Source organism: Gasterosteus aculeatus, chromosome X (genome assembly GCF_964276395.1).
Source record: "Gasterosteus aculeatus chromosome X, fGasAcu3.hap1.1, whole genome shotgun sequence".
Lineage (NCBI taxonomy): Eukaryota > Metazoa > Chordata > Actinopteri > Perciformes > Gasterosteidae > Gasterosteus > Gasterosteus aculeatus.
The window spans coordinates 17,005,173-17,015,978 of record NC_135698.1 but is presented as its reverse complement, the minus strand read 5'-3'; the positions used below and the strand labels follow the sequence as shown (position 1 = coordinate 17,015,978).

Here is a 10,806-nt window from a genome sequence, read left to right as displayed (position 1 = left end):
ATGGGCACTGCAGGCTGAACTCTGCAGGAAGGTGCTACGCCTGTACTACTCACACTCACGTCAACGCCTTTACACGTCTGCAGGTGCTGGGACACCTCTGGACTAGCAGTTCACCTCTGGTTCAGACATTTGACCTCTGCATCGTTTCCGTTTGATGATGATGCAACAAAAGTCAAACTAGTACAAAGACACTTAAAAAAAAAAAAAAGTACACATCTGTTGATAAAAAAAACAAAATCTGACTTCTGGTTCCTTTTTCATTTTCTTTATTTCATTTTTTTTGCAAAGGTACAAACAACTGTAAAATTGCATTGCCTGAAACGTGCCAGGGTTGAACTCGTGTAGGAAATATAAATAGTTGCAAATATTTTGTCCTTCTTAAAGATGAATCGGCTGAACCTCTAGAGCTCTGGACCATACGAACCAAATGCCCGATATGAGGGAAGAGACATTTAAAGCCTTAAAAACCTTCAATGAACACAACACACTTTCCAAAAAGCCTCCTAAAAAAACAGCAAAACTGTATTTTAACAACTAACAGATGAAAATGTTCAACAGCACAAGGTCGATGAGTTCTACTGCTGCGCTAAAAGTAAAAATTACATGAAGGGAGGAGCTAGAGGAATGTTTATCGGTTAGCCTGAGTGAGTTCTAACTGGAGGAGAACCAGCTCCCTGTGGAGATTTACGACTGTCAATCACTTGTGTTAAAGGGATAGTGCAACATTTAAATCCTCCCACATCTAGTAGTTTAGCATTAAGACCAGATCCACATCCCAGCAGCTCTGAAACATTTCCCTCTGATGAAGTCTTAATGCTAAGCTAACAAGCTGAGACTGGAATCTGAGGATTTATGGAACTGTTCCTTTAAATCTCTGTTTCTCACACACACACACACACACACACACACACACACACACACACACACACACACACACACACACACACACACACACACACACACACACACACACACACACACACACACACACACGAAAGAATTTTAACATGAGATAAAAAGGGAGCCGAGTAGACCTCTACACACAGTGCATTGTGGGTAATGTAGGAGGAGGACGTGGTTCCACTGGTCTGAGTTAGAGTCCGGTAAAAATGGTTCTGAAGCCTTTAGTTTGAGTCACACTGTTAAAAGTAGGATGCGATCAAAGTCCAACATGTTCCCATGTGAATATGTGGCTCTGGCTCTTATTGCGTCACCTTTGATACGGTTTTATTTAGGAGGAGGAGGAATCCCTCCTCCTCCTCCTCCCCTTTCTCCCCCTTCTCCTCACTTCAGCAAAGCCTTGTAGAGCGTCATGGAACGGGAGGTGGAGCGGTCCTGTTCCAGGCAGAAGATGAAGTCCCTGAGATTGACTCGTGTGATGCGCTGGCGAAGCTGCTGGCGGGAGGAGGAGGAGGAGGAAGAGGAGCCAGGGGAAGAGCCTGTACCGGAGCATGGGGTCACCTGTGGGAGGAGTCAGGGCAGTGTCAGCGTGGGGGGTCGACAGCATTATGGAACTACAGCTCTGATGCAGGCTCCATTCAGAGAACAAGAGCCGTGTGAACGTGTTTGTGTGCGCGCGTGCGTGGACCCCCCCTCTTGTCAATAACCACAGTTGAGTGATGCAGGTCACTGTCTGCCTGCAGCTTTGTGTTGTGGGTGGAGCTTAGGGGGGTCGTGGCTTTGGTGGGGACTCTACCAACCTCCTGTTTGTACATTTTTTCCTCTTTCTACATCCTACACCGCACGCACACAGTTTGTTTTCTGACGGAGAATAGACTATGAGCATCAAATGAAACAGAAGTAGTAGAACATCAGCGTTTATCCTGCAGTACTGCCAGTAAAGTAAGTGTCACCTCGGGTCCAGACGATGAGCCTCCCGGTGAGTCCATCCGGCGTTTCCTGCGCGGTCCGATGGCGGCGAGCGCTGTGAGATTTGCGTCTCGTTGTCTCATCTGAGCCAGTTCCTGCTGCTGCATCTGTGGACGACACATCTACTGTTAACATACATTCACCTCCTCATAGGGAGAGACTACAGCCCCCACAATGCATCTGTGGACGACACATCTACTGTTCATGCACCAAAGGGGAGGAACTACAGGAAGCACGACATCCCCATGGAGGTAGTGAGTTTCCATTTGGTCTGATCGGAGATCAGCTTCTGTCACAGTGATGAAATGATAACAATGATATAACTTAATATTTAAGCAATAAGGTACGAGAGGCTGTACCTTACCGTCCAATAATGTAACAGTTCGAGGATGTTTTGCCAGAGTTCGAGACCCCTGCTGTACGTGCATGTAAACAGCATCGGGTCTCCGTGCAAGATCTCGTACAGTCTCATTTATTCACATCACTCATGACGTCCACCTTAATTGTCCGGTTGCCAAAGCTCGCATTGCCATAAACTGATCATTTGAGGTGTTTCCGGTCTGTTTTCGGCGATCGCCACAGAGCTAAAAATAATACATAACAACAAGTGGTCGCGCTAAATCAAACTATTATTTTGAGTGCGCAGTGATATGGAACGCTCAGGTCAATGTAATCAGTACTGTACATTGTGGCTCAATACAGCACACCACGTGACTCACTGTCAACCAGTCAGAATGCTGGATTTCATCCACGGGTATTTTAACTAAAGATAATCTCTCTCGTAGTGTCTCGTGGACTAGGACTAAGGTCACATCTGAATGACAAGAGAAAGAAGGAACAAAAGGGTTGTCTGTCTATACTTGCGAGGACCGTTTGGGGCTGAAGCTAAGAAGTGGTCGTCATGACGACGTAGGTTGGTTCTGGGAGTTTGTCCAATTGCGCTTAAAAAAATAGACGTGCCCATATTTGGGCATCTGGTTTACCTCTTTAGCTTTCTGCTTCAGCCGAGCTTGTTCAGGATCTTCTTGTCTCGCTCGACTCTGAAAGAAAAAAAGAAACTTCTGATTAATAATGTTTATCAAGTGCAGATAATAGAAAAACATTAACATAGACAATGAGGAGAAGTTATAGAAACAAATGTGAACAAGTATCGAGTCTGTTTTTAATATATATCTATGTACACACATGTGTATGTCCACTGTGTGCAGTTTGTGTTTAAAATACAATTAAACAAGAGCGTCTAAAATACACACTTTCTAAAGTGATTACTCGTTAATATACAAGATTTAGGCTTTAGGAGGAAAAACTAATTATTTCAGATTATTTATTTTTCTAAATCTATTGACAGCCCTAATATATACACATACATCCATGTACGTATGTTCGATATACACACACATGTACCTTGGCAGCCTTCAGCAGGATCTCCCTCTCCTGCTCGTCCTTCCTCTGCTTCTCCATTCGTTCCAGCTGCTCAAAGAAGCGAAGCTGAGAGCGAACATCTGACGTCTGTTCGTGTTGCTCTTCTTCCTGGTTCAGTGGAGAAAACATCAATGGCTTTAGAATCAGGAAAACGTGTCTCTGGATCAGAGCGACACAGAGTGAGACAAACAGTCCTTGCCTTCCCTCCGTCCGTCCGATGTTGCGCAACGGCCGAGACCATCTCCAGGAGGGAACGTAGTCTGGACTGAGTGGCATGAGACACAAGGTTCACCACCTCCAGAGGAACCTCAGTAACTCCCAGCTTCTTAGCTGAGGACGAGAGGAGCAACAAGATGGACGTCTTCTCTACTGACTATTGGTAGCCCCTATTTAGAGACACACCGGACAAGTGACAAGAAATGACAGGAGACGGTGACAGCACCTGTGTCCAAGATACGGCGGTGTAGCAGGCCGGTGGGCAGGAAGGCTTCGTCCTTGCAGGAGCGTATTTTCGTGCCCACAAAGTCCGAGCTGGTTGCTAGGATACGGGCGTTCTCCTCATTAAGGTTGACGCCGGCCATGGACGCCACGTCGTTAATGTCGTCGTCATCTCTGAGGTCGAGCACAGTGCAGAGGTGAGAGGTAAGGTGAACACTCGAGGTGGTGTTAGTGTGATCTCATGCTGCCCCCTGCTGGCTGCTATCTAAGCTACAAACGGGCCACCGACACCATGAAGTGATGAGTATGAACCAAACAGATTACGTTAAGATGCTTCAGTTCAGACTGAGAAACCATAAGAGAAATGAAGATATAAATAAAGATCATAGAAATATCAGCAGATATAAAATCCCTCTATAACAATTTGGGGTCAGGATTAGGGCTTCTGGTTAAATACCAGGTAAATAATAATACTATCATAATATTTCATTCAATTTCGACTGATTTTATTTGACTTTGATTAGTATTTAATCTCCTGTAAAAATCATTGAAACTTTGCTGCTTTTCAAACAAAATGGATTTTCTGTAAAAATACATTTTGGCCAATGTGATTCGACCCTACCTGAATGTCCCGCCCCCTGGGTCGCTGAGCTTCCTCTGATTGGCTTGAGCGGCCAAGTTCAGAGGACTTTTACCGATTATCGTTGTCGGTCCTCTGACAAGTGTACCTGAGGAGAATGTTTCACATCAATAATAATAATCACACATAATAATAATAGATCAATAGGAGAAAAATATAATGAATTCACCTTGAGGTCTGAGCGTCTGACTGAAGACTACAGGTGTTCTGCTCTGGATGTTTGTTCTGCCCACAGCCTAAAGAAACAGAAATAACATTCTCGGTTTAGGGGTCTTAACTAAAATCAAAAAACTGATTTATGCAGCTGACCTGTTGTACAAACAACGGCCGTTCTGGGAAATTTGGCTCTGCCCACTCAGCTCGCCGTTGTGGACTTGCTACTGATTTCTGGCGATTGCCACTGCCACAAGGAGGATCTTGTCTCTCATAATATGTCGTAGCACCATAAATTATCGCGCTCATTTCCATATACCGTGCAATTAGTCAATATATTGTTTATTAAGACAGGCATAACCAGGAACCAAGAGAACATTGGACCAGGACAACAACAACAACAGGTCAGGGGCCCGTTCCTCGATCTTGGAACCAGAATTCATTCATCAGCAATGTTTCTGTTACCATTGAACGATGGGGGTGCCCTGCCCCCTCCAAGAAAGTCTGGAATTTTTTTTCCACTTCTAAAATGATCCACTCATCGTGTAACGAGACCAATGATTCCATTTGCAATCAGCACAAAAAAAACAGGGACAGAGACAGGCAGTCTTACAGAGACAGGCAGTCACGTGGGGGCCCCGTAGTGTCATAATGTCAGTCCGCCGCACACTGTCTCAAATGGTGAGTTGGTCTGTAGGATGCTAATCAACAGTTGGCTTACATGGTTTATTTTCCTTGGCAGCTATGACACAGGGTGTGTTATGAGGACGCTACGTCCTGTATGCAGACAGATTACGCCTGTAAACCAACTCTGCACTTAGCGGCTGGTTGGAGCAAAAAAGTGACTCAAGTGTGCTGGGATATTAATGCAACGCAAGAGAGCGTACACAACTGCTGCACTCGCTGCACACGGCGCGCATAGCAAGATGCGATAATGACAATAATAACCCTGTACTGCTGTGATGTTGCTGCTCTTCCTCTTCTCCTTTTACAAATTATTATTATTGTCTCTTTTGGAAGGTTATTCTTTTGTTTCAGTTTTAGTTTATTTTATTTTATTTCATATTTCTATCTTATTATATTGTATATAATGTGTATCTTTTTATTCTATTTTCTTCCCTGTATATGCTGCTGTGATACCAAAATTTCCCTCTTGAGGGATCAATAAAGTATCTATCTCTATCCATCTATCATACATGCAAGGCTATGCATACAGTCCGTGAGACGGTCTGCGAGTGTGTGTGGGACAGTGTGAGGGACAGTATGAAAGACTGTGTTGGACAGTTGATGCAGTGTGTGGTGTTCATGTAACGTTACGGCTTCAAAAGGTCTTCTTGTAAATAAATAATTGGCATTGATAGCACTTGTACAGGAAGTGCTGTCATAACTCTCTTGTGATCTCTGAGAACTCTTTCTCTATAAAACGTTAATTTAACTGATATCGCTCATCGAATGGATCTCTGAGGAAGGGACATTTTTTCCGGGGAAGTGGGAAGAGTTTATCCAGCTGACGGAAGTTTTTAGATGCGTTACTATGGTGATTTTGTCAAACTTCCTTGGTGGAACCGACAAGCCTGATTTATGTAATCTTATCCTGAAAATGAGCCAGCTAACTCAGCCACGTACGAGGAACGGGGCCCTTAACCAAGAGAACAACAACAGAAGAACAGAATCAGAGAGCCCGGCGGACCTACCATGGTGTTGGTGAGGGGGGGGGTCATCCTGACGTTGCCCCCTACCGGGGTGATGGGCATCCGGGACCTGATAGTGGTGACTGAGCCGGGGGCTACCGGGTGGGGGGCCGAGGTACCAGGAGTCACAATGGACTGCTGGCTGCTGAGGAGAGACTGGCGCAGGGCGGGGAGGCTTTTCTGAGGAGGGACAACAACAATAACAACAGTTACAAAAACGTGAACATCAATAACCTTACAGTAACAACGTCAACAACAGTAACAACAATAAAAAAACAACAGTAACAACGTCATCAACAACAACAGTAACAATGATAAAAACAACAGTAACAACGTCACCAACAACAGTAACATCGACAACAGCAACAATAACAACTGTAACAACCTCAAAAACAAAAAACACTTCAAGAATGTCAACTACGTCACGTTTGCCAATTACGAAGAAGAAATATGTAGACATTTATGCATAATTATGTATTATGAGTGTACAATAACTGGCATCAAAATATAATTCGGTGGTAATAGTATCGTACCAGTACAACAGTAGTAGTAGTAGTAGTAATACCTTGAGGAAGGGGATGAGGTAGGGTTGAGGAGAAGACTTCAGCTCAGCCTGCAGTCGACTTGTGAATTCTTCAGGCTCAATTTTTGCATCCTGAATAAACACATAACTCCAGTGAATATACAATCAGTGCTGTAGTGGTAAAATTAGAGGTGGGTAAACTCTGAATTTTGTGATCATACAGACCTCGACGCGATGCGATGCAACGCAACACAAAGCGTTGCGACACGATGCAACGCGACACTATTTCTCCTCTCACTGTGTCTTCAGTCTCAGATTCTTTTTCCTCTGTGTCTCCCTCTACTTCAGATTCTAATTCAGATTCTCCACTCTCCATCTCTCCTGCCCCTGTTTCTTCACTTACTCCTCTCTTACTACCTGTTTCTTCATCTCCTCCCTCTATGTCATCTTTCTCTGTCTCCCCTTTCTCTGTTTCTTCATTCTCTGTTGGTCTTCTTTCATTTCCTCCCCTTTCCTCTTCCCTCTTTCCCTCTTCCCTCCACTCTTTGGTTCTCCACTGTCATGATTTTGTTCTCTCATCAGCCCTTCTCCTCTCTCTATTGGACCTGGTGTTTCTGCTCTCCCTGTGCTCTCTGCATCATTGCCTGTCCTATCACTGCCTGAAAAAATATGTTGAATTTAAGAGTTGTGGGGCTGAGAACACCAGTTAAGCAGCCTGTCAATTACACTGACAACATAAGTTAACGGAACACTCACTATGTCATCTTAAATAGCCTATACAGCATGTTTTTTTTCAGATATGTTTACAGTGTATTTGGCTTACAGGCTACTCTACACCTCTCATGACTTCAAATAATTGATTAAGCATATAGGCCTATTCAGTGAAGCAACAGCTTTGCTCCCCGCTCACGTTTTCTATGCGAGAGCAGGACATGATGACATCATCATGAAAGTAAAAAACTAATATATTTGACTTTGACCGCGAAATTTGAATATTCTATAGCTAAACTAAAACATTTCACTTAGCATTTCTCTTAGCTATGTCTAACTGGCTTGCACATACTCAGTTGACAATTTTTTAAAACGTATTTAAAAGCACGTTATTAATAGCGTTTGTCCCCGTCTTAATGCGATGTTGTGCGAACCAAAACAACGTTTAAAAACGTGAATTGATCTTCTTCAGTCTTACTTTGTACTTGCTGCCTAAGTCCCGCCTCCGACAATGGAAGCAGACGCAAAGGGACGCACGCTCGACTAAAATGTTGGTGACGTTCATTCATATGTAAAACGAATATCGCACCACCAAAAATAATCACACTCATTTTCATATATTGTGCGATAAGTAAGTATATTACATATGGCGACAGGCCTACTTACGAGCAGGTCCTGCACCAGGGCCTTCACATTCTTGGAGGTGTCCGGTGAGGGAGAGTTGTGAGACGCCAGCTTGATGAGCGTTGCCAGGAAGTTTTTACACTTCTTCACGTTTTCCTGCATCTCCTGTTGGCATGGTAACAAAGAACAGCAGGTGGTCACACAGGTGTCCCGTGTGCAATAAGAGGACAAAGGAGGAGGGCGGACGACAGACCTGGGACACCACAGTGACTCGGTTAGTCTGAGTGGGGGCGGGGGTGTGCGTGGTGCTGGACGGGACACAGACGGGCTTTGACACCGGCGTCCCCCCCGCTGTGATCACGGTCTGTGCCTTCTGAGCCGGGGGCATCTTCACTGACACCGCTGCGCCGCCAGGGGACACCGTGATGGTCTTCTGAAACACGTCACATGGTCACATAAATACAGGTTTCCATCATTGATGTGAACAGGGTGAGAAGAGAGGAAGAGACAAGAGGACAGAGGGTGAAGAAAGACAAAGAGACAGGACAGAGAAAGCGACAGTATGGCGGATGAGGACAAAGGAAGAGGGAGGATACAGGGTGAGGACAGAAGACACACCTGTATAGTCGTGGAGGACGGAGACTGAACCATCCTGGTCTGGTTTGGGGCGGCCAGGCGGACGGTCTGAGGAGCCTGAAGACGACAAGGAGGAAGAGGAGGGGCTTAAAAGTTTTACATGCGTTTGTGGTTTCCAGTTTGTCCATGGATGGTGACCTCTGACCCGGACAGGTCCACTCGTACCGTGGGGGGGGCGCTGACCCGGATGGCGGTGGCGGCGGTCGGGGTGGGAGGTCTCTGGCTGATGTTGGCCCCCACTTGGCTCTGCTGGGTCTTGGCCTGAGCCTGAGCCAGTACCTGCTGAGGGACCATAACCAGCTGACCCGTCTCGGTACGGACCAGAACCATACCTGAGGAAGACAGGAAGCATCATGGTCACTCCTGATGGAGACGTGTGACGTTATTGATGGGTCAGAAGCCCTTCAGCAGATATTAAGTTCATGTCAACGGACTTGAATTTGAATTTGCTCCTTTCGTTTCTCTGATGGCTGAGAGTCTTTTTAGTGACTTTGATAAGTTTTTATTAAAAACAGACGTCGTCATGACAACTTGCTACGACATATCTAACGCTTCAAACATTTTAATAAACTAGGACAAACCGCATTTTAGGTTTATGTTCTACCAACAAGTGACACTCAAACCTGTCTGTCTCTACACAACCTGTCCGTGACGGGACACCAGGTGAGGGCTCAGGTGTGCTCACCTGGCGGCATGGAGAAGCCGGGGGGCAGCTGGATGGTGGTCTGCTGTTGAGGCCGGACGGCCAGCTGAGGAGCGGCGGCTCGGGGGGAACTCGCTACCAGGCCGGGTCTCTGCTGCTGGATGGACGTGGTCATCACGGGGGTTCCCGGCGGCCGAGCCATGGTGAGCTGACCCACTCCATTCACCGCCGGCTTCAGGACGACGGCGGCTGTGCCGGTCCCGGTCACGGCGGGTTGGGGGGTTCCGGTGAGAATGACGGAGTTCCCGGAGACGGGCTGACTGGGAACCAGCACCTTGGTCTGCATCAAGGGAGCGACGTGGTTCACCACCGGGGGGGCGGAGGCGGACGGGACAGCGCCCTTGGGATCCACTCCATTCAGGGCCACACCGGACACCGGCACCGGGAGTCTCTGCAGCGGGACACCGGGCGACTGAGGGAAGTGAGGCTGAGCGGCCATGGAGGCGATGATCGTGGATCCCGCGGTGCTGACGGCGCTGATTACCGAGCCGGTCACCGGTGCCGACACCGCCGTTGCTGCGGGGACCGAGTTCACCAACTTCACGGCATCATTTAAACTTCCGGGGGAAGCGGTTCGGTTCGCCTCCACCACGGGGCCGCCGCCGGGAGCTGCCCGGTGGAAGCCAACAGGGGCGGACCGAGTGGTCAAAGTTACGGGTCCCGGTACCGGGGAGATAGTGGGGGGTGCTGTGGCTCCGGCGGTTACCACGGACGCGGCGGTTACGGAGGAGGGCAGCACTTTAACGGGTTCCGGTTCTGGTTGCCCTTGTTGGGGCTGCTCCAACGGACCCACCGGATCGCGCACTTTCCCTGAGAACTGACCGGTGGTTGGCGGAGCTCCCTCCAGTTTACCGGCAGAATACGAAGCGGCGGGAGCTTCTCTGTCTCCGAGCTGTGATTCCAGAGAGCCAACTAAGTCGCTAACAGCTTTCTCGTCCACTTCATTGAAGAGCATGTCCTCCAGCGGGTCGGAGGCTCCCGCCATCTTTGATATCGGACCGTTGTGCAAATCGTATTTTAGAACATGCGCATGCGCGAAGGATCTGAGTCTTTTTTCAGCATAGAACTGGGAGGAATAGATTATCCGTGTTAGATGTTGACATTGCGATTTGGTGTGTGTACTACAGGTGACTTGTTCAGAATGATACAATAATAACTTACGAATAGATAAAAATATAAAAGGGACATAAAAAAAGTTTGATAACAAATTAACCGAAATGGAATAAAAGCTTAATACAGTAAAGTAAGTGCAGTAAATACAGTAAAGTTACAACACTTAATACATTAAAAATACATTTATATTTACATTTACATTACAACATTTTTATCCTGAGCACAGTTAAAGCAAAGGGTCACACAATGAAAGACAATCAAGATCAGGAATAAAATATCCTGT

The 10,806-nt window shown here is 46.6% G+C and overlaps 1 protein-coding gene across 2 annotated transcripts; it reads right to left on the bottom strand.

Moving 5' to 3' along the window:
• Positions 1-249: 249 nt before the first annotated feature.
• On the bottom strand, positions 250-10,793 carry LOC120809620 (transcription initiation factor TFIID subunit 4). Of its 2 annotated transcripts, none has more exons than XM_040163562.2 (15): positions 9,393-10,793; positions 8,873-9,039; positions 8,690-8,764; positions 8,325-8,504; positions 8,114-8,236; positions 6,779-6,868; positions 6,217-6,393; positions 4,539-4,605; positions 4,352-4,457; positions 3,734-3,903; positions 3,491-3,621; positions 3,274-3,399; positions 2,853-2,909; positions 1,854-1,976; positions 250-1,461 (listed from the first exon to the last, which is right to left on the bottom strand). In XM_040163562.2, the coding sequence occupies exons 1-15, from the start codon at positions 10,393-10,395 to the stop codon at positions 1,285-1,287; spliced, it is 2,772 nt and encodes a 923-aa protein (XP_040019496.1). In that variant the 5' UTR covers positions 10,396-10,793; the 3' UTR covers positions 250-1,284. The 2 variants fall into 2 exon arrangements, with proteins under 2 accessions (XP_040019496.1, XP_040019497.1); XM_040163563.2 differs by having other exon boundaries at positions 8,325-8,501.
• Positions 10,794-10,806: the final 13 nt, after the last annotated feature.

Coding starts and splice junctions, on each gene's coding strand:
- LOC120809620 (XM_040163562.2), bottom strand. CDS start 10,395: ATGGCGGGAGCCTCCGACCCGCTGGAGGACATGCTCTTCAATGAAGTG. Junction 8,765..8,872: donor GGGTCAGCGCCCCCCCCACG/GTACGAGTGGAC, acceptor TGTCGTCTTCAG/GCTCCTCAGACCGTCCGCCT. Junction 3,622..3,733: donor CCGCCGTATCTTGGACACAG/GTGCTGTCACCG, acceptor TCTCGTCCTCAG/CTAAGAAGCTGGGAGTTACT.